The 23,796-nt window shown below is 32.8% G+C and overlaps 3 protein-coding genes across 6 annotated transcripts; 1 reads left to right on the top strand and 2 right to left on the bottom strand.

Moving 5' to 3' along the window:
- Nucleotides 1-1,360: 1,360 nt before the first annotated feature.
- Nucleotides 1,361-7,109, bottom strand: LOC126656322 (glycerol-3-phosphate acyltransferase 9). Its single transcript, XM_050350861.2, has 12 exons — nt 6,759-7,109; nt 6,626-6,683; nt 6,003-6,121; nt 5,631-5,730; nt 4,574-4,669; nt 4,335-4,431; nt 3,946-4,033; nt 3,758-3,854; nt 3,583-3,668; nt 2,858-2,977; nt 2,647-2,745; nt 1,361-1,589 (listed from the first exon to the last, which is right to left on the bottom strand). Exons 1-12 carry the CDS (start codon nt 6,878-6,880, stop codon nt 1,541-1,543), a joined length of 1,131 nt encoding a protein of 376 aa, XP_050206818.1. The 5' UTR covers nt 6,881-7,109; the 3' UTR covers nt 1,361-1,540.
- A 4,405-nt stretch (nt 7,110-11,514) lies between these two features.
- LOC126657454 (50S ribosomal protein L5, chloroplastic) lies at nt 11,515-13,635 on the top strand. The gene is made up of 3 exons (XM_050352144.2): nt 11,515-11,834; nt 12,398-12,598; nt 13,113-13,635. Exons 1-3 carry the CDS (start codon nt 11,574-11,576, stop codon nt 13,446-13,448), a joined length of 798 nt encoding a protein of 265 aa, XP_050208101.1. The 5' UTR covers nt 11,515-11,573; the 3' UTR covers nt 13,449-13,635.
- A 718-nt stretch (nt 13,636-14,353) lies between these two features.
- Nucleotides 14,354-22,840, bottom strand: LOC126655853 (uncharacterized). 4 transcript variants are annotated; one of them, XM_050350188.2, is made up of 15 exons: nt 22,585-22,840; nt 22,382-22,514; nt 22,259-22,299; nt 21,580-21,673; nt 20,307-21,418; nt 19,752-19,883; nt 18,378-18,450; nt 17,493-17,532; nt 17,307-17,379; nt 17,049-17,114; nt 16,455-16,532; nt 16,182-16,351; nt 15,347-15,393; nt 14,845-15,064; nt 14,354-14,763 (listed from the first exon to the last, which is right to left on the bottom strand). In XM_050350188.2, the coding sequence occupies exons 1-15, from the start codon at nt 22,746-22,748 to the stop codon at nt 14,387-14,389; spliced, it is 2,820 nt and encodes a 939-aa protein (XP_050206145.1). In that variant the 5' UTR covers nt 22,749-22,840; the 3' UTR covers nt 14,354-14,386. The 4 variants fall into 4 exon arrangements, with proteins under 4 accessions (XP_050206145.1, XP_050206147.1, XP_055959565.1 ...); XM_050350190.2 differs by having other exon boundaries at nt 21,580-21,668; nt 22,382-22,479; nt 22,585-22,676; XM_056103590.1 differs by having other exon boundaries at nt 22,382-22,479; nt 22,585-22,676.
- Between the last annotated feature and the right edge of the window lie 956 nt (nt 22,841-23,796).

Below are 23,796 nucleotides of genomic sequence, written 5' to 3' on the forward strand. Positions count from 1 at the left end.
TTGTTCAATTTCCAGAAGCGGTAGCATTGTGTTATGCTAAGTAGCACAAACATTTCAATCAACGGTTTTTATTTAGGAAAGGTGTTGGAAATTTGGCATTTCGGATGCAAAATTTTATTTTTAACGTAAAACATTTCAAAATAAACACTTTTTTGCCGTGTCAATGTCCAAGTATTCTGTTTTTACATATCTATGTCTGTGCTACATAAGTATTGTGGTCCTGCAACATTTGCTGGCGTTATTGTTTGAAATTTCTTATCACGTTTTTATAAATTATTTTTGACTACTTTATATTTATGTCATTTTAGTATTGATTCAACAATTTTTTAATCATTTTATTGCACGTTGTGACATATTATTCTAATAATAAATCAATAAAATGTGTTGAATGTTATAATTTTTTGGATTGAAATCATCTCAAGATGATTAAACATGACTCATCATATTCAATTAATCTACGTTATTCATTATAAAATGAATGGTGTGAATTAACTTCGTATAGTTTAGAAGTTTTTTAATATATGTCATTCATTTTGTAATGAATGGTGTACATTGAATGAACATGATAGATCATATTCAATTAACTTAAAAGAATCTCAATCCTAATTTTTTTTATTATAAATATACAATGAAGATTTAAGTATTTTATAAATTATATTGATTCCTTTTTTTAAATAACGCACGACTGATGAAATAAATAATTTTGTCATCTTAACAATGTCTTGAGAGCTAGTCTTCATTTAGTTCAAAATAAAAATAACAATAAAATATAAATAATCTTTTCAGCATTGAACCTTATTTGAATAACTCAATTTACCAACATAAATATATTGGCAAAACATACACAAGCACTCACACACAAAGAAAGAAGAAGGAAGCAAAATATGTAAAAACTCTTATGATGGCATCCATGAAGTATTTGTTATTCTACTTTGAGATTCTTTGTGATTAATTAATTTATTTGCCCACCTTAAAGGTTTAGTTTACCCATTTTTATAAAATTATTAAAAAATATATGACTTTATAGTTTTCTGCACCTTATAAAACAATTATAAATTACAACAAAAATGTAATATAGACAGGTTCCTTCCTGCCATTGAGAGGGCAAGTCGGTCACGTCTTCATTTTATTATACTATAATTCATTACTCTTTCTCCCTATTAATTAAATATATACATTACACTTCTAAAGAGTATAATAGTTGAGACCTATAATCAAAAATTAAAATAATAATAAAAAAGAAAAAAAAACCTTTGACGGCTTTTATCCGGAACGGCCATCATTAGGAGCAGTAGATGCTCAAGATTTATTAAGAATACCAGGCAAGTACCCTGCTATGAAATCCACTCCTGCACAAAACTGAGGAAAAATCGAGACTTTTGAGAAATTCCATTGTGTACTTGAGAAAGTAAAATCCCAAACAAGCGATTTGTTGGTAAGGATCCAAGTCTGCACTTAGATAACAAGTATGCCAAATGCCCAAATCTGACCCTATTTGGTTTAAACACTACTACAAAAGACCAAAACCACAAATATTTAATCACTTCTCCTCCAAGCGTCGTAGCACTGACTCGGCAAAGCTTTGTTGCCTGGCATACAAAATCGGCAGATGTCAAATTCAACACCATATATTATTGAGAATGATATTCCAAATATTCTCTAGTAAAAAAACGAATTCAACTATTAAACACATCAAAAAATGTCACACGGATAAAATCTAGGACAACGGCAAGACTCAAATGTGCAAAATATGTTGCATTTAAATGACGGAAAGGGTAAAATAAAGATAGAAAATATATTATACTATCGATTATTTAAAAAAAAGTATTGTACTGAATGTTACATAAAAAGAATTCAATTCTGTTTTTAAGGTAAGTTTAACAAGGTTTGATCATGAAAGCTCCTTCTACTATGTTGTTTCAAACACCTCATAACAATAACATCCAAAATGCTGCTTTTCAACCCAAAACGAAAACAAAAATCAACCTCAATCATTCAACAAAAAGAAATAACTCATTAAGGAGCCTTAGTACAATTCTAGTGCATATTGAAATTATGCGGAAGGGAGTTAACTATGCACTTATTTTTTTATTCTTACTTTTCAAATAAATGGAAGAAAGTAATAGTATAGTATCCTCCTACAAATAGAAAATATTCTGGATGGAGGGATGAAAGTATTATCGCATGGTTAATCCATTAAAGAAAAATGATCTAATTCATACATGTTTGTATTTATTTAATTTAATTAGAGAACATCAATGCATATATTAATATTTACTTTAAGCCTTTAATAAGTTTTTTTGAGTAATTTTTTTTTCTGGTTCTTTCCTCCAAAAAGCGCGTGCCCCACCTCGCAGCTCGGGAAGTAAGACCCATATCTGCCTGGGCATCTCGCCTTTAACAACTTATGACTATCAGCATTAACTTATAAAAAGGCAAAAAACTATAGGCAAGAGAAGCCTTTAAAGTCAGGAGAAATAATCATATTGTGATATGCTAGTATAGATTAATTCTTGTTTCATATGAGTAAATAAGACTCGGATAGAGTTTTAGGGAGATATTTTAAAAATGAAGAAGAGAACAGGGCAATTATATCATTTTTGGATAGACATAAGAAAAGAAAATGGTGAAAGGCATTTTACTTACTTTCCCTCTCTATGTTTTGGGCTAGGGCGAGAATACTTCAGATATCCATCCCAAGGAACCTTTTTAAGACCTGCTCGTACAGATATTATGTCCCTGACCCTGCAATAAAATGAACCAAGGGTATTGTCAAAAATATTTTAGAAAGAAAAAAAGTTATGTGCAAGGGTAACACAACTTTACAACACTTGCTAACTAGAGACGGTAGTTTTACCTCTCTGCAAACTCAATGGCTGTTTCTCCAGGTTTCAGGTTTTGTGGCTCCAAGTACCACACATCGCAAACAACAGCCCATGATGTCATGAGTTGTAGCAGATGCGTTGTGAAAGACTGCCTGCAAAAGAGGCACATAATCTTGTTATCAAAATGGTGTCACCAAATGCACACATATTGATGCATGATGCATGTGATAATACTAATCAGTAATAAGATGCACCTGATTTTTAGCTTAAAGAAGAGAGAAATATGGCCTTCCCCAAATAACTCAATACAACCAAAACATTAACTCGCTAACAAATTTTCCAGCAAGTTGTGTACTAAACCATTTCAGTAAGCCTGTGGATTATGCAGGGAGCAGCAGTGGGCGTCTGTGTTTATGATTACTCACTCTCAGCTTTAAAACAAGCAATATCTTTGTTATTGGGACTCACATCGCATAGTTTCTGAACTTAATAAATGATAAATGCTTTGGTTTTACAGACTCAACAAATAACTCTTTAGAAACATATTAGGAAGTACGTTATCCTTGTTGTTTCTGAAGAGTTTAGGCAAATTATCTTAGACATGGTCAAAGTACCTTCTTGACTACCAAAGAACTTGAATTTTATTGCTAACAACAATAGCTTTTATTCAAGGAACGAATAGATCTAATGTGCCTATGCAAGACTTTACCACAAGTGTAGAGATGAAAAACCAGAAATACAAAGTGAAGATACTTACTTCCGGCTGTTCCAAAAAGCATCAACAAAAATTTTATTGTATTTGATTGCAATCGGGCACACAGTACAGCCCAGTTCAAATGCACCCTAACATCACAAAGGAAACACAAGCCAATGGAAAAATAAGCACAATGAAGCATTTGAAAAAAAGTGACTTTATCGCAAATTTTTAGTACCTTCTTGAACATTACAGTGTAGTGGTTATTTACACAGGTCCCCTCAGGAAAGATGAGAAGAGGATTATTGTCAGCCCCCTGAACATGATCCCGTAACCTAAACATTAAACATCATTCTAAATGTGAACATGATGCATATATCACCGGAAATTTATACTCTTTATTTTTCCCAATGCATCAAAAATTACTTTTTTGCTACAATTACACGATCCGATGCCTCTGAACGATTGAACCATATACATCCAACACCCTCTAGTATAGTGCTTTGCAAAAGTCCTACATGAAGAGAAAAATAAATTTGAGTGCTCTTTACCACTATAGTCCATTTAACAAAATCAAGAAAGACAAGCTGAGCTTCCATTATATCCAGATTACCTTACGTCAAAATTGTTCTTTCAGTCCAAAGTCATCAAAGCAAATACACAAACAATTCAATAACTTTATGTTATAGCCTTTTAAGTTTAAAATAACATCAATTTGGTGGAATTTATTATTTAAAACAATTTATGGATGATTAATATTAATCATTAATGAAAAAACATTACTTCAAACATCTTAGTTATAGATGTTCACTTACCAACCCAGCCAGGATGCTTTTGCATAATAACAGCGAACGCCGTCATCTGTTCTAAGATGATGAAATCAATCATGGAGGTATGATTTGCAACAAAAACCTGTTCAATTTATGATAACCAACTACTAATTAATATATAAATGCTTGAGATGCTTAGATTCAAAATGATAAGAAGTTAAAACATTATGCAAAAATGCATATAATCAGAAGAGACAAAAATAAGAAGCAGAATTTATATGAACCTGTTTGGGCCGGATACTAGGACGTGGCCCATGGTACTTGACAACTCCAGTCCATGATGCCACAAAGAAGCTGCAAATTAACTCCACCAAACACCTCTGTGCAATAAACAGCATCAGGAACTTACAATAAAATTACAACATCAAACTGGCATGCGACAAAAAATATTTGCTCTATCGTTAACAAGTGAGATTCTTTCATATTATGTAAATCACAGTAAACTGAGATGTGATAAAAATTATTGTGCTCTATCTACTTCTTCAATTCAATAGAAAGTAAAAGCCAAAGATATAAACCTTTAGCAAGTAAGCTTCTTTCATTTTATGTATCTTACACTAAACTGGAAGTCTGGAAGCCATTAAAAATTATTCTACTTATTCTTTAACTCACTAATTTGCCAATAAATTACCAAGTCATCAAAGAATATGCACAGCGGTAGGAGGTAAGAGCAACAAAGGCAAAAACTAACTATTAGAAAGACACTGGAAAACCTTTCCAAAAAATGATTGAAGATCAAATAGACAGGACTATGATCATTTCCTACTCTCCCTCCTTGATATTTAATTCTTTGATACATTTTGATTCTTCTAGGATAAATGTTTAAGTATAAGAGGAAAATTAGTGGATTTAGCCCTTTCCGGCGCACACATAAAAAACATGCATAATTTGCAGATGACCGTGCGTGCTGTCAAATTCTTACACACACATATCCGAACTATAAGAACGCTTTGGCATCTTCCACGTGTTCCTAATATGTTATCAAATGATTAATGCATAAGATGATTGCACAACCAAAAGAAATTATCTGATTATCAGCACATTATATAAAGTTCATTCCAGAAAATATTGCACACAACATTCTCAGATTGTAAAATTATTGGCTCTTTTGAAAGGCTTAAAGTAAAGTAGTCCTCGTATAAAATCTCACAACATTCTAATAAGTTACCAAAGTTCCCAGCTCTCAGCCTCTCACATGTTCATATTAACAAACATTCAAGAAAAAGAAAATGGTACAAAATAAAAGAGTTGGGGAAAAATACATAAATTATTTATTGGTACCTCTAAGTTTTTTCTCAACTTCTCGTGGCCTTTGAGTAGAAAATGCACAGGAATGTACGCTGAGAGGAAGATTATCCACCCTATCAGAAGTACCAAAACCCTGAAGAGTAATAAGAAACATTAGACAGCCAAATTCTAGACGTTTTGGTTATAGAAATTTTAATATCATATCAATTAACTAATCTATCAAAAATCTTAAACTGTTAGTGAGACTCCAAATATGGTTTTATTATCTCTAACAATATTACAAGGTCACCTATTTGTATGAAGTCAGGGCTCCATAATTGCAAATAAACATCAAAATGTACAAGCTTCACTCCAGTACTTATTAGAATCATAAAATAAAACTTCCTTCAGAACCAAAAAGAATACCTGATCGGGAACAAAATCCCATATCGAATTATGACGCCGCAACACCACATGGGAAACAGATACATATTCCAATTCCATGGTTCAGAATGAATCGACTTGAAACATCGTGTAAAAGAATCCTGTTACAAAATCACCATAACATAAAAAAAAAGGACAATTAATCGACTAGGGAGAGTACATAATTTCAAGAATTCATTCTTTCAACCCAAAAAAAAAGGGTGAAATCATGAAAAAGAATATATGGTTTTCTTAAGAATGTGATTCAATAGAGCTCTTGTATATGATCAATTCCGAAAAAAGATCAAAAGGATATGTCAAAGAGATGTCCTTTTTACTTATTTTCTTGTTTCTTTTCACTGATAAATGGAATAGTTTATGAGTGCTTAAAGCAAATTGAAATTACCTGAAAAATACAAATAGCTCACCCTAATTAGATTGAGTTGAAAGGCTTAGTCTGTAGTATCACACTCCAAAAATACAATAATTCAATTTAAGCAGTAAGTTCATATTATCAAATTCATTCAATGAATAAGCTTACAAATGATTCAACACTAAAATGATTAAATTATGCTTTAATCATGCAAAAACAACAAAATTCCACAAAATAAAGAAAAAAAACTCACATCAACAATGGCACCAGCAGCCTCAGTTAGTGCCGGTGAAATGTCCAGCAAATCGCGCCTAATTGAACAAGTAAAAAAAATAAGAGAATGAATGAAAAATGAATCAAATTGGAAAAAAAAATGAAAAACATACAGGCGAAGCTTGCCGAGCGGTTCTGGATGAATGGAGGATCCAGAAGGAAGATAATCTTCAATATTAGGTCGATCCAATTCCAATTCGGAGCTTGCTGACTTCAATTCATCGCCACTGCTCATTTTTATTCTGTTTGTTTGTGCCCTAACTGAACATTCAATGCGCCGGTGGTTGCCTCGGCGGCGCTCGCACTCCGGGATTACACTAGAGAAGCTTTACAGATACCCTTTTCAACGTTATTCAAAACCCATATCTTAATTTTTCTCCATCCAATCTTCAAACTTCTGAAATCCTTCGTCTTGATTTCTTAAAATAAAGAAAAGATACGCACTCCAATGTGACCTGATCTTTGTTTTTTTTGCATATTTTTTATTTTAATTTAGGTGGAAGGTAAAACAAACCCTTTAAATTATTTAGAAGGAACACATAAACTCTTTTAAATTTATTTTTGCCATTTATATTTCTTATATTTTTAAATGGTTCAAATAAATTTCACGTGAAAAAAAAAAATGTACCATATAAATAATTAGAAAAATGAGGGAGGCAAGTTGATCGATTAATTCAATAAAAAACGAAAGTTTTGTTCTGAATTCCATCTAAATAATTCAATTCAATTGTTTATTTATTTATTTTTTCAATTTCAATGAGTGAGTTTTATTAAGTGTGTAAAAAAAATTAAAGAGCTAAAGTGTTCTTTTTAAAAGCAATTAAAGAGCTATTTTAACCATTTAAAAATATGTTCATATGGCTTATCATATTTTCTTAAATAAATATGGTTTACTAGACAAGTGACTTGGAAACTTGGGTATAGAATGTAAGGGAAACTAGAATCAAGATAATAATGGCTTAAGTATTAGAAAGTTATAAAAACAAGCAAATTGGTGTTAAACATGCATATATCTTTATAATCAACAACCAGGCAGAGGGCAGTATAATGATAAAAAACTAAAGTTGGATATTTATTTTTCTCGTTTTATAAACTTTAGATTGGTTTAGTATCTATATATTATATAATTGAGAGGACCAACGGAGCTCTCTCATTGATTCTCACCAAATAGAGCATTCTGGTAGTCTCCAATTTTTTTAAACTACTTATTCTAATTTAATTATTTTAGATAAATTGTTATCATGAATTTAATTTAAATTAGTATTATAATATATATATATAGATAAGTATTCAATAGTTGAGTTGTTGAGAAAGTGATAAGTTTCAAGTTAAATACAATTCGTCAAATTTCAATCTATATAAACTCTACCGATGTACTTTTAATTTACATGAATAATTCTATTCAGCAATTCTATTCAGCAATTTTATTCTAACTACTGGTGCGATTAATATTCCAAGAAGGTATCATTTTTTTTTACAGCAAATCTTATATATGATAGAGATAACTTGCATATACTGTGAACAGTTAGTATTGTTTTGTTCATTATGAGTGTGCTATATACACATATCTAATCTCCTTGCAATGATGAATGGAACACGTACCCACTAATATATGGTATAGTCATAGACTAACTCAAATCTAAGTCCCTTGCTAGAAAGTATGCATATGTTAGTTAATTTCCCTTAGCATTAGATTAGTAAATGTACGTGTGTATAATTATTAAAAACCTTCATTAATTAGTTGAACACAATTAAGATTAGGACTAAGAATAATTACTTTAAAATTGGTAGGTAGAGGATCATACCTCCAGATATTGTGCTAAATCGTCACGCGTTTTTTTATTTCTCTTAAGAGCTAATTAATGATCTATTAGATAATTTTTCTTTTACGACGAGACTCATAATTGTAGCTAATTTAAAGTGTTGCACCCCAGTTATAAATTAATAAATTACTTTAGATAGTGACTTAAAGATAAGATACTTTAAGGTAAAAATTGATTTCATTCCACTCATATTTTTTAAAAATTAATTTCATCTAATTTCTATGATATTCATTCTAATCATATCAATTTATTATTTATTATATTGATAGATTCAGGGTGCTTTATTTTCAAATTATGAAAAATTCAAAATCATTCTTGAAAATCATTCGAAAAATAACTATAACTTTTTAAAATTTCATTATAAAATTATATATAATATAAAAAAACTCAATATATTAATATTAAAATATATACTCTATTTATTCGTAGGAAAAATAGTACTATTAGAATTCGTCACTATAAAGCATTATGATGAGAAGAAAAATAAATATGCAACTTTTGCCAATGTAATAATTAAACACATGTTTTCTAATAGAAAATGAACAATAATCTTTTTATTATCAATGTAAAAAAATCAAACTGCATAAGAAATTTTTATAAATATTGTAAATTATTGATTATTATGGTATCCAGCCCATATTTATTATGAGAAGTAGCATCATGTATAAAACTCTAATACAAAAAAAATATAAGAATATAAAATGAAAAAAATATATATTATAGATATTCATATACTTTAGAAAAATTTATTACAAAAACTATTAGAATGTATTTTTATTTTATTTAATATTATTAGTTTCCATACTATTTATTATAATTATTTTGGCATTCTATTAATTTTTTAAATAAAAATATTATTATTTATATAGAATATGAAATTGATTTCGCGCAAATGCGCGAGCCTACGACTAGTGCTATAACATTTGCAAGGTATTCATAAATTATGCTCGCAAACTTTGACAATCATTTACTGAGGTTTTTATGCTATTTCAGTAAAGACTAATTTTTGGACGATCTATTTTTTTTGGCTTAATCACTCAAAAACCTTCTACCTTTAATTTTTTTTTCAATTGCACCCTGACGTTGAAAAACTCTCTCAAAACCCTCCCACCTTTAAATTCCATTGCAATTGCACCCAGACGTAGGCAAATTCTCTCAAAATTCCCCCACCTTTAGATCTCTTTTCAATTGTACCCTAAATTGGAAATTTTTATGGTTTTGATTTTAAAAAGTTATTGGATATAATTTTAGGAAATATGATTTTTTATATTATTAATAAAATTAGTGTTTAATTAGAATATAGATTAAAAATGAAATATTATTTTAAATTTTTTTTCATGTGAAAAGACGTCAATTTAATACTTTGGGGTACAATTGAAAAAGAATATAAAGATGGAGGGGTTTTGAGAGAATCTTCCTATGTAAGGGTGCAATTGAAAAAAAAAATGGCGGTTTTTTGAGTGATCAAGCCTTTTTTTTATAGGTCGTACAGCATGGGAAATTTGATTACATGTTCTTAAATAGGTTGGACATGAATTTACAAATACGAAGATGTAGAGTTAGCTACCATGATTTAAAATTTTAAAAACCCCATTCATGAAATGGGTAAGAAATTGGTCGAGAGAATGAGAGTGATTGGAACTTATTTTCAGGATTTCTAATCCCACGACCAGTGCTAATAATCACCCATGGCACCTCAACTTTAGGGGTACGGGCGCTAAACCCCCTGATGTTTAAAAACGGGCGCTAAACCCCCTAAACTTTGTGTCGGCGCTCACAAAACCCCTTTTGGACGAAATATGACCAAAATACCCCTGGCGCCGTTTTTCCTGGTCAACTGACTTTTTTTCAAAAAAAAAATAAATAAATAGTGGCGCCACGTCAGCTGCCACGTCACCAAACTACCCTAAAAAATTAAAACACCTAAAATACCCCTAAAACACCCAACCCAATCAAATCAAACCCAATGACATCCAACCAAACCATTTTCACCCGAACCGCCACCACCACCGCCGCCGCCGGGAAATTTTCCGGTCATCTTCTCCGATTCGAAGATGACCGGAAAATTTCCGGTCATCACCACCAGATCTGTTCCTCACTGAGGAACAGATCAGATGTGTTCCTCAGTGAGGAACAGATGAGGAACAGATCCGACGGATCTGTTCCTCAACTGAGGAACAGATCGTTCCTCACTGAGGAACAGATCCGTCTGTTCCTCAACTGAGGAAAGGAACAGATCCAGATCTGTTCCTCTGAGGAACAAGTCCGGCGATCTGTTCCTCAGAGGAACAGATAAAGATGACCGGAAAATTTCCGGTCATCTTCAAAATGGAGAAGATGACCGGAAAATTTTCCGGCGGTGGTCGGGTGGCGGGTCGGTTGGTGGGGTGGTGGTTGGGTCGGTTTTTGGGTTGATAGATTGGTTTATATTAAATTGGGTTGGTTTGATTTTTTTTTTTAAAATTAAATTAGGGGTATTTTGGGTTTTTCAAATTTTTAAGATATATTTCTGACGTGTCAGATGATATGACAGTGTCAGATTTTTTTTTTAAAAATGTCAGTTGACTGAAAAAACGGCGCCAGGGGTATTTTGGTCATATTTCGTCCAAAAGGGGTTTTGTGAGCGCCGACACAAAACTTAGGGGGTTTAGCGCCCGTTTTTAAACATCAGGGATTTAGCGCCCGTACCCCTAAAGTTGAGGGGCCATGGGTGATTATTAGCCCACGACCAGTAAGTTCCTCTTGATTATTCGCTACGCAATTCTATAAATCAATAAACTTATTTTTAGAGTACAATAAATATAAGTACTCTTTTTAACATTGAACCGAATTTAAATAACTCAATTTTAGACTTCTGAACTTAACTGATAAAATCCATTAAAAAAATGAGTAATTTAAACTCGGTACATAAATTTCTGAACCGAATCGACCCTTTACTCAAAACAAAACTTTAATATTCATAAACAAAGAAAGAGGGGTAAATCTAAAAAACAACAAAACCAAAGGGGCCAAAAGAAAAATTAAATCCCACTTATCCTATCTCATTCATTCACCAAATAACGAAAGAAAAAAAAACCCACTGATACTCTCACTCTCAGCTCCAAAATGTCATCCTCATGGCTTTTACAGTCCTCCTCAGTAGCAGCGACGGCGTCGTTCCGCGGCCAATTCCCCATTACTTCACCGTCCGTAAGACTCACTCCGCCGTCCGGAAAATCTGGAGTTGTGAGAGCCGTCAGCACTACTGAAGAAATAGTGCTGGTGGACAAATCAGAATCAGAAAAAACCCATCGGCTTAAAACCACTTATCTTGAAAAAATTGTTCCGTTACTTATGGAAGAATTTTCTTACACTAATATTCATCAAGTAAAGTACCCAGTTTTGTTAATTTCATTTGTTTGGGATTCTTGTAATTGTATGGTATAATTAAAGTTCTTGGCTTGTTAATTAGGTACATTTTTATTTAGTTTGGGTAGTTCTATGTTTGAACTATTTATATAGTAGTACCCTTTTTGTTAGTTAGTTTAGTTTGTTCGAGCACTGCACTTTATTGCGAAACAATTGAAAATTTGTTTTTTATTTTCCTAAGTAGATATGTGAATCAGATAACACATGTGAGCGTAAATTGTCTGTTCCATGTTAGGTTATCGGCTTTAATTTTTTTAAGTTTTTCTGAATTTCTTACAAATGTAAACGTTTTGGATTCGATTTAATGTAATTTGATAAAATTAAAAAAAAAGTAGCATGAGCACTTCATTCAATAAACATTTTCCGTTTTGGAAATGTGTTTGAGACACTAACATAGGAAACCTTAGAATAACACTTTTTTGCCATGTCTGTGTTCAAGTGTCATGTTTTTGGCATCCGTGTCCGTGTTGTTCAGCTGTGTATTGCTATGTATGAATTGTTTATGTTTTCTTTATATTTAGGTTCCGAAAATTGAGAAGATAGTAGTGAATTGTGGGATTGGAGAGGCTGCACAGAATGCCAAGGGTTTAGAAGCAGCAATGGGTGATTTGGCTTTGATTATAGGACAGAGACCTATTAAGACAAGAGCAAGAAACTCTGTTGCCACCTTTAAAATTAGGGAAGGTCAACCGCTTGGAATTGCTGCCACTCTCCGTGGAAATGTAAGTTTGATTCAAATGAGTTTTACGTTATCGTTTGCAAATTAATTTCGTTATGCTTTGTTTATTTGAAAAGTTATCTAGGAATTTTGTATAATTGGTTATGGTTATGTCAAATGAATTGCTAATGAATTTATTTGCAAGTAAATTGAATTTTAGAGTAGAATTGAACCAAACCAAGGCTGAGTACTAATACTCTCCGTGGAAATGTATCGTGTTTGACTCAAATGATTTTTTACATTATCATTTGCAAATGAATATAGTTATGTTTTGTTTATTTAAAAAGCTATTAGAAATTTCATTTAATGTTGTTGAATTGGTTATTGTTAAGTCAAATGAACGGCTAAACGAATTGAATTCTAGAGTATAATTGAACCAAATAAGGCTTAGTAAGTTTCCAGTATCATGTTTTATATAATCTACTTGTGTAGCATTATCATTTCTGTATATGTGAAGAGTTAACTGAAGTTTAATACGTCTTTTCTATTAACTTATTGTGCTGTATATACGTGCGCAGGTGATGTACTCGTTTTTAGATCGTCTTATTAATCTTGGGCTTCCCAGGACAAGGGATTTCCAAGGTGTGACAGCCAACAGCTTTGATGGACATGGGAATTACAGCGTTGGAGTTCGCGAGCAGAGTGTATTTCCCGAAATCAGGTATGACGCACTTGGTAAGCCAAGAGGAATGGACGTCTGCATTACAACCACAGCTAAAACTGACCAAGAAGGCCAGAAGCTGTTGGCACTCATGGGGATGCCATTTAGAGTAAGTACTGGTGGTGCCACCACTTTGCTGCGCAAGAAGAAGTTGAAGAAGCATCACTTTGATGCTAAAAAGGGGCGTCGATAAGGAAAAATTTTACTCGTTACTTGTGTTTGGCCATTTCTACTCATATGTAGTGTTTTTGTATCTTGTCTTGGGTCTAATCCAACGTGAAATATTGCTATCAAATGTGCCTTTTTTCATCAAGTATCTTGCATTGTTCGTCGATCGGTGTATAAATATTGAGGAAAGATGAAGAGAACTGTTGTATCTAGAGCATGATCTTGTTTTTTCCAGCATTGTTTCTCTGGCATTAGTAAATCTCTGCAGTTCTTTTTTCTATTGTCATTCATTTGTGGTGCTTTTGAGCTATGGCAACATTTCAGTTGCTTTTTTAAGCTCAATTACTAAAAGAAAAAGAATGGAAGTGTACATCACGCGTTTTATTTATGTGACAGAGAGACCTAACATCTACAAAATTAAAAATGTAGGGATTTAATGTCAAAAATTGAACAAGTGCATGAATTCAGTTATGCATTTTGCCCACTATAATAATTATCCCCAAAATTATTTTTATTCTCATTCCTATTAAAACCTAATGAACAAGACAAACTTCATCAATAGCTTACTCTTTGGATATGGTGATTCGATTAATCCACTTAGATTTATTACCGAAGATCTGCCTGCATTGTCAATGGTCACACAGGAGCTGACTTTGCTATAACCTAAACATTAATATCCAAAAAAAAAAAAAAAAGAATCGAACCGAAGAATCAGTTTTTGTTTTTTTAAATTTCTCATAAAATCAGATCAGCTCCACTAAAAAAAAACCGATTGCACTCAATTCAACTTGAACTGAATGCGCACGCCTAATTTAATCGAGTAGGAGCTGAGCGGTGCTTTCACCAAAATACGTATACCCAATAAAATGAACTGCAGTCAATTTCGAGCATCAGCTTGAAGAAAGCTTATGAACATTACCCATGCTCATCTGTAAATAAACTATAGTGACATTTTATAACCAATTATAAAATTTTGTTAGCTTTCCATTTTCTAGCCAAAAATTTATCTGTATCAGACAACATAATTTTTTGACACCTTACAATTCCAGCTGCTCCTCCAGAGCACAACCATCTCTCACTACCTTTATTCATATTCCATCTAACTCTATGCATTGCTATAATCTTTGGAGGCATCACTTCAACTTCACTCACGGCTTCTCCTTTTCCCGTTTCTTTACGCAATCTGTCATCTCGATTTTCATCGATGCAAACCAATGCTGAAATCTCTCCTGTCGTTTTCTTGCTGACATTTTTAGATTTTTCTTTATTTCGACTTCTGAGAGCTCCTAGTGTTTCGTCCAATTCACATTGCGTTTGATCATCATTTCCATCGGATATGGCTGCCCGAGTTTGACAAAATGATCTTAGTGAAAGAGATAAAAGATTAAATGTAGTAATGAAATGAAACTGCTTAAACATACCAAGCAATCGAATACGTTTTTTTTCCTGACACGATTTTGCTAAATCCTTCATTGATCTTTGTTTGTTCCCAACAACTGGCTTCTTAAAATTCAAAGGGATGTCTGGTGATGGACTGTTAACCGTAATAGCCGCCTTGTCTTTACTCATGAACCCAATCATAAAATGTGGAGTTCGATTCCTTGATGGGTCTTTCACTTTCTCTACTGATTTTGTTGCGAGCTGATTATAGATAGAACACAATATATAATTTTTTTTAACAGATGGACTCAATAAGAGTAACTTTTCTTTAGTAAACATGCATAAATAGAGAAAATGTCAACCAAGAAAAAGTTAGAAGATTTCAAATTTTTGAAAGTAAAATAAAATACTGCATAAGTAGTCCCAACTCACAATATGAATTCATAGAAATAGGTTCTTTTATGGACCAACCACTGATATCATGTCGGATGGGTTGCATTTATAGGGGTTAATAAGTTATAAAGAATATAAAAATCAACTAACCTGGAAGCGGCAAACAGTACCATCTGCACTGCAATATGCAACCAAGCCTATAGAAATTTATAAAAAAAACTTATCAGATGATGACCAAACTTATAAACAATAAAAACTAAGCAAGTTCAACTATTTCAGCTTATATTGAATAGGAACAGTATATAATAAATCCATCCATAATTTTCAATAAAAGGTTATAACTCCACAACTATTTTCAGCAGAAACTTATCTTACATGCAAGCAAAATGCTGCTTACAGAATTATAGTTGGCAATATAGTGGTGCTGGCCATTGAATGGATCAAATTAAAAAAAAAAAAAAGTGGTCAAGTAAAAAAGAATTGATGAAAGCATTTATAGATAGAAGCATCCTTTTCTGAGCCAATTCAAAAGCCTAGGAGGCCAAGGCAAACATACATATCTTGTGCAGCTATGTTGCACGTAAACTTCTCGAGTCCTACGTTTAATGTTTCGTTTCTGTTTTATAGAGACGCTTCTAGAGCTGCAGTACTCAATATTTATAACTTATTCTTATAAAATATATATTGTTTTCCCATTTTCTATTTAGTGTTTCCGCTGCCGTGCTACATAATTGCAACAAGCATATGCAACTTAGACATTTGCAGCGCCCTCATGAAAGCCTGAGAGAGAACGTACTTAAGCTCAGTATTGTTCATATAGCAACTAAAATTTAAATGGCAGGGCAATACTGTTTTCAGCTTATAACAAAATCTTCATGCCAATATGCATTAAAGAAACGTAACTATTGGCACTCCTATCACCTTCCTTCAAAAGTGCATGCTCTATAAGTATGAAAAAATAGAATTGGAAGCACATGGGACATACCTGTTTTTCTCGACACTTGAACGCTCCAAATAGCATGGGATGAAAAATTTGATATATTATGCATTCCTGGTTGTTTAGGCTCAAGGGAAAGCTGTATATGAGCATCATTTGCAGCCTTCGCCAAGCCAAGGAGTCTCATTGTTCCATCATCAAATGATAGGATAATACCTCTGAAAATGTGAACAATGAACAACTTAATTGCAATAAGAAGTATAATAAACAGGAAACATCCAATCAAAGTAAACAAAAACGAAAGAAAGATAGATAGTACACCTTGGATCTGGCAGCCAATCGAGACTATAAATGAATCTTGGTGCTGGATGGAGATCCCATAAAGGTCGGAATGGATCACTGAATAAGCCCAAAGTTATGTCATTAGTGTGGCATGTAATAAAACCGTACATAAATTTTTGGGTTAATGTCATAAAAAGTGGTAGTTCGTGCAAGAAAATGAGAAAATTTAAACTGCGTGATTAAAATGAGAAAACGTGTAAAGTTCGTGATTTTTTTTGACATTAACCCTAAATTTTTTAAATGACTCCCAGAGTCTCTGGACACTCTATGCCCTGTACAAGATGAATACATAATACAAACTAGAGGCAAAAACATAAACAAATTCCACGACAAATTCAAAGAATCCAAATTAGGTAAGCTTTGAATGCCTCGTTCGAAGAAAAAAACAAGTGAGTATTGGCTTTTCTTTTGAAAAGGTTCAATTAAGTCCTGCAACTGAAAGAAAAAAATCCCATCTCAATAAGGTGAAAATAAAAACATGAATCTTTTATCAAAAGGAAAATTATATAGTTAGGAACAGCACCATCAGAAAGCACGTAATTAAGAACCTCAAAAAGCAAACAAAAGATTTACCGTAAGTCCCAAAACTTCAGACCTCCATGTCCACCTGTGAGTATAATATTTCCGCTCTCTTGATCACTGAAAATTTCCAAAATAAACTTTAGCCAAAAGCTGGATATATTTTAATGGCCTTTGTATATAGCATGGCCCAGTGAGACTATTTTGGCAGATTACCAAATAAAAACACCAGCATCACTGATTTGCAATAAAAAAAAAACTAAAAATATATAATAGAGAAAATTAGAAAACTTTAATATTCAAATCACTGACCTTCCATATGGAGCCCATGCGACTGCTCTAATAGCAGCTGTATCTGCACTGAAACACAAAAAAGGTCTTGTATCTGAAAAGTAAAAATGGCATAATGAAGCAATAAGTACAATTTTCGCAAAAAGTATAAGACTTGACATAAAACATATCTTGACAATATAAGCACTAAAATATTCAAGTCATTACCTCCAGATGTACCACTTGCAGAGAACTTCCATAAAGCAACCTGGAAGTTGACAAAATTGCTATAAGTCTGATAGTTTTAACCAAGTTACTAGAATCTTCGAGTTCATTAGAAAGTTCAAATTTTGATCATTCACATTGGTCTTTATAGCTACTTAATAAAGAAGCTTTATCGTAACTTTAATTAATTTAATAGTTGATGTTTTTAGTGCTATCATTCATTAATTTAAAAGTTTTCAAGGCTGCCGATAATATTTGCTGGCAGTAAAGTTTGTTGCTTTGCATGGTATTCTCTTTCACTCTCTTAATCTCTTTCTTCACCTTTCTCACAATTTTTTCTGTGTATAAATGTCAACATATCAGCCTTCATCCATGTAAATATGAAACTCCAATTCTAAAAATTTGACAATTGCTTTATCATTTGTTGCCTTGTAAGCATATTCCTTATCATTCTTAAACTTCCTCGGTGTCAAAATTTCTAAATTGAAACCAAACTTGGGAAACTTTTGGGGTTATGCACATCATTTATTAGCTTCCGACATAAACCAAGTATTAAAATGGTTTATTAACTTTTGGGGTTATGCACCTCAAGTAAGATAAGATTGCTTAAAGCTGAAAAATGGAACCGAGTCAACCAATAAGATCTAGAAAAACATATTAGTGTTCACTGCATAGGCCAATTTAAAGGATGGAATACCTGTTGATAAATGATAATAAACACATTTAGCATATTACCCTTGTTCAAAGACACACCTGACCATCTAATATATTATTCAAACTACATGCACAATTACGACAGCAACCAACAGCAGTCTTCTAATCACTAAGATGCAGACCAAAGCATGATATTATTAAATATGATAACAAAATAAATAATCAATAAATTACCGTTCCATCATGGCATCCAACAAGTAAGTAATCGTGGGGGTATGAAGTTGACCACTCTACTGTCAATGGGACGCTGCACAGAAAGTAGTGTTCAGAAATTACAACAAAACAGATAAACATTGCCACATTATGGTTAATGAATATATGGTCTGCTAGCTCATCAATAAGGGAAAAGATATAAACTTTGTTCTCCTCAATTTCTATGTGAATTTTTTTCAGACCATGCACCATGGAAGCTTGATTTATATAACGAAATTTCTGGAATCTTTAACATAAGATTCTAATTCTAATTTGCAATGGAAACTATAACACAATAGCTTACTATCCTAGCTTTCATGTATGACATTCCATACCTCTATTACTGTAACAGGCTAACACATGAGAAATGAAAGGATTAATTAACTTTACTAGATCTAGAAAAGAACAATTCCTCAATCACAACTAAATTCCAGAGAAATATCAAGAAGATAGTAGATAGAGAATGTGAGTTGGAGATAATAAAATCATAGTTGAAGTGATTGTTATTTGACAGGGTATCAAAGTCACTATGATCAAAAAGTCTAGAGTTCGATAATTGGTAACCCCCATTTGGAAAGTAAAATATTTGAGCACAAGGTAAGGTGCACCTATGCTTGTTCACGCGTCAAGACGGCATTCATGTGCACAGAGCTATGAAGCACCGATACGGGTACGGGTACGGGTACCGACACGGGTACGGGTACGGGGAACGGCATTTTAGAAAAAAATAAGACACGGGTACGGCGGGGACACGGCAATTTTTTTATTTTTTTTAAAATATATATTTACTCGTATATAAAGTTTCAAAATGCAAAAACAATAAATATTATGTCATAAGATGCGTAAGTAATACGTAAGTTAGTTGAACTAACAATTCCAACATATAGAAGTTAGGGTTCTTTTTTTTACTGTAATTTTTTCAAAATAGGGCTGCTGTATTTTTTTTGAATTAAAAATAGGGTTTAGTTTATGTTATTATCTAATTGTATTTGGGTTTGAACCTATTTATTTAATTTTTTTATGAAAGAAAATCCATACAAAAGAAAATTTAAAAATAACTAAAATGACACTAGAAGTGTCCCCGAAGTGTCCCCGGCGTGTCCCCCCCTTTGACCAGTCAAAGGTACGGGGACACGCCACGTGGCGTATCGGGTACGTATCCCCGCCGTGTCCCCCGCGTGTCCCCGTGTCGACTCCCTAGATACGGCACTCCGACGGAGTGTCGGTGCTTCATAGGCACAGAGTGTGTTAGAGATGATAAAACTATTGTTTAGACTCACCAAATAGTTTAAACTTTTGGGTTGATTGACTATCTGATAAAGAAAGTAAAATTACCTAGATATGCAAGTAAGTTACCTCTGCATATGCCCGTGGTTGCTGATTAAGCCTTTAAATACAGGCTCCAATTTAACAAATCGAGGATCAGTACCTTCTCTATGAGAAGAAGAATAAATAACTTTTGTTACATGAGGAAGAGGAACATCCCATCTGCAAATTAAAACGGAGACCATGAGCTACTAGCAAGTAAAATAAAATGGAAACCAACTCATAGGGACTGGCACACCTAAAAACCAAGGCTACCATTTATGAAAACGTCAATAATATTGATAATAAAAGGAAATAGAATAAATGCAGTCATACAGTTTGATGCATATTCCAAATACCACTTTTCAAATTCATCATATTTATCACCCATCTATTCATTCCGAACATTAAACTATAGAAGTAATATAGTCTCTGTGACATTTTCCAAGTTCTATAAAACTTCACGATGAACGCATTAAATCCAATAAATTTGCAGCCTGCAAGTTAGGACAATAAATATCCTTATTTTCTATTATCCTTAATGATTCATATTAGGAAATTACATAAGAACTCACATAGTAAATCATAAGTTAAACATAGACTTACACTTCTAGAAATCCGTTTCCTAGCAAGACAGCAAGATAACCCATTCGATGCTTGCGTTTGGAGTCGGATCCATAACACGGCCGCCATTTTACATCCCATACAACTTTTCCATCATGAGCCAGGCATAACAAAACTCTTGGCAAAGCAACATCTGCTGGAATAATACAAGAATCCGAGTTGATAACCCCGGAAACATTATCTAAACCACAATCAAGCACTGCAACATCCTTTGATGTGTTCTCCTGTATTCGGTGGTTTATAGAAAAAGATTGATCATCTTCACTTCGAGCCAATAATGGTGGACATGAAAAACCAGAACAATTACCACCAGCCTTTGCTTTACTTTTCCCTCCTTTGATTTGACCAACAGGTTTAACAGTTAAACTACATGCTGAAAGTGCTTTGGAAAAACCTTTTTGCTTCTTCCCCTTGTGTTTCTGCAGGGCCTGTTCTTGGTTAAACTCACAAACCCCTTCTATAGCAAGAAATTGACACCCATCTTCTGAATATTGAACAGTTGCCTTACTTTTCAATCTTCTGCATTTCTTTGTAGTTTCATGAGTTGAAATACTTGCAGACAGTGCTTTAGTAGCACTTTTACGTTTGTTTCCCTTGTTTTTAAGTACCATATGTTCTTCGGTATTCTTCGAAACCGGTTCTATAGCAAGCACTTGAGAGGAATCTTCTGGGTATTGAACAGCAAGGGCTTGAAGAGATTCATCATTTGCCTTCTTTCTGGGTCGGCCTCTTGGCTTCTTAAATTGAGTTGAATTATCCTGTGTGGTTTCATCATTAAGAGTTTCTTCTATTGGCTTCTTCCTAGGTCTACCTATTGGCCTCTTGATCTGAGTGCAGTTCTGGTTTGTAGCCTTACCATCCGAATTTTCTTCTAGTTGTGTCTTTCTAGGTCGTCCTTGGGGTCGCTTTACAATAATAGACTTGTCATTGCTCTTTTTAGCCACCTGTTTTGACCTTTGTAGCTGAACTGATGTCTTTTCATCATCTCCACTGACATTTAAAATACACCATATCTGAACAACACCCCTTCCAGCAACCGGCACACCTATCTCGTGGTAACAAGAGTCGGGAGGATGAGCAGCAACAGCAACAAACTAAAAGAGAAAAGGATATAGTAGGTATATGGCATAAATAAGAGTGATATTAAGACAAACCCACAACGACATATAGTTGCCATAATTTGTACGGTATGGCAGCTTAAGTACTTTACAAGAAATCACATCCACCAGAAAATGAGAAAGCAGAAAATTAATACCTCACAATTAACATGACCAGCAGACCTTTCTTGATCCCTGGGACACCAATCTAATCCCCAAACAGACCCTCCAACATGCATAACAAAGTCTTTGCTACAGTAAGAAGGAAATAAATAAGTTTGAAAGAGCACATTGCAAAGCTTGTCACACCTCATTGCCAAAAAAAATCCGACTATGATTAAACTAAATTAAAAAGGCTTAGTGTATTCAAAAAGCCAAAATGTTGCAGGTGAGATCAAATATAACCAATACTTTCAAAATAGTCTGATTTAGCCTAATTTGATATTTGTTGTGCCAATTAGAGCAATTTTAAAAAATGCTTCAAAATTTTACCTCATGTCACATGACTCAGCGTTTTTCCACCAAAAATGCTAACATGCCACTTAAACCGAACCAAACCATCTCTCACTCAACCCGAAAAAAATATCCAAACCGAATCTTTCTTCACGTACTCGTTATTAAAATATAAAAAACCTAAGTGACATATCAACACTTTTGATTAAGATATACTGAATCATCTATGACACGAGTCACGACTAGTAAAATTTCAAATAATTTTCAAAAATCGCTATAATCAACACGACAAATAACAAATTAAGCTAAATGAGACGATTTTATAAGTATTGGTTATCAAGCCATTAAAAGAAAATTTACAAAGAAAAGTCATAAAATCAAAACCTGGATTTCAAAGCTCCGTTGCCTCCATATAGCTCCTCTTTCTATAACAAGAACACCAAACTCTAAAAAAACACAACTCGAATCGAAAAAAATAAAATTACAAATGAATATTTCTTTAATTACCTCAGGAACAGCAGCTGAAGAAAAATGAGGCAGATTCACTTGCCCAAGAATTTCCTTATCTTTAATCCCACAGCTTTCAACTTCAGAAGCAAACCTAACTGTTTTCGCTTCATAATTATAATGTTTCCATTCTCTAATTATTAAACAAAACACAATTAGAACCCAAACGACTACTAATGGACTGAGTTAAGTGATAAAGTTACCTTAAGAACGTAATCGATGAAGATAATTGTTGAAGTTCAGGAGAATCAGTAACTGTTTCTGATTCTCCGCATAGCTTAGAAATTGTATCGATTGCCGTGAAGTGATTCTCAATTGAATTATCAAAAATTGAAACCCTAATTTTGTGTTCTCCATCTCCCTCCATTGAATTCGTTTAATTTGGTGGGAATTCGCATCAAACGGTAATTTGAAAAACTAAACAGCAACTGCCGTTTTTGGCTTTTCAATTTAAGAACCTGTGTTCGAACCCTAGAACAGTTCTTTAATAGAGAAATAAATATATCCATCGGGTTGTTTTTACCAACAAAACGACAATCAATTGGATGCGGGAATATTGTCGTTTTGGCGGTGATTTAATTTAATGGCAAAAGGTATAATAACACCACGTATGTTTGAGAATGAAGCAAATATAGCCCTCAAATAAAAAAAAAGAGTATATACGTCACCTTAAACTCATTGATTGTTGATCCAATAAATCCGACTAATAGTTGAGCTGGTATTTTTTCAGATTAGGTTGCAAATTTTGGTTTTCGATTAAGATGAGATTTTTGGGGTCAAAATGGAGACGATTGGTTTTTTTTGTTTGTTTGATGAGATGGCAAAATGTATAATTATAAAAACAAATTTAAGTGTTTTGATCATTTATCCATCTTTCATCTAAACTAAATTTATTTCCTTTTCAGGAAAAAGAAATAGATTTATAAACTTGAATTAAAAAAAATAACTGATATTTTTAATAAATTAATTTAAAAATTATGTTTGCCTAATTTTTGAATAATAAAATTATCATAAAATCGTTTTTTATTAGTTTCGTTTATTTTTATTTCATATTTGATTGGAATGGATTGGGTTGATTGCGTTATGTTATTTTTTTTAAATATGTATTTTTAAGATCAGTGTCTGTCATTTTTTAGGAAAAAAAGGAATTTAGTGAGCGCCGCTATTGAACTCGGGGAGTTTAGAGATCGTTTTGAAAATTTAGAGGACTTTGTGATAGGAAACCCTAAATTGAGGTGCAGTGAGTGATTATTAGCCTTACTATCAATAATATATTTCACATATTATAATTTACTACATTTTGTTAACACATTTTTTATTCATTAATTTGACAACTCGATTTAATAATTACTATTTGTAAAAATTTAAAATTTATTTTTTCATATAATTTAATTATTTTATACACACTTAAATCT

Source organism: Mercurialis annua, linkage group LG7, assembly GCF_937616625.2.
Source record: "Mercurialis annua linkage group LG7, ddMerAnnu1.2, whole genome shotgun sequence".
In the NCBI taxonomy this organism is placed as follows: Eukaryota; Viridiplantae; Streptophyta; class Magnoliopsida; order Malpighiales; family Euphorbiaceae; genus Mercurialis; species Mercurialis annua.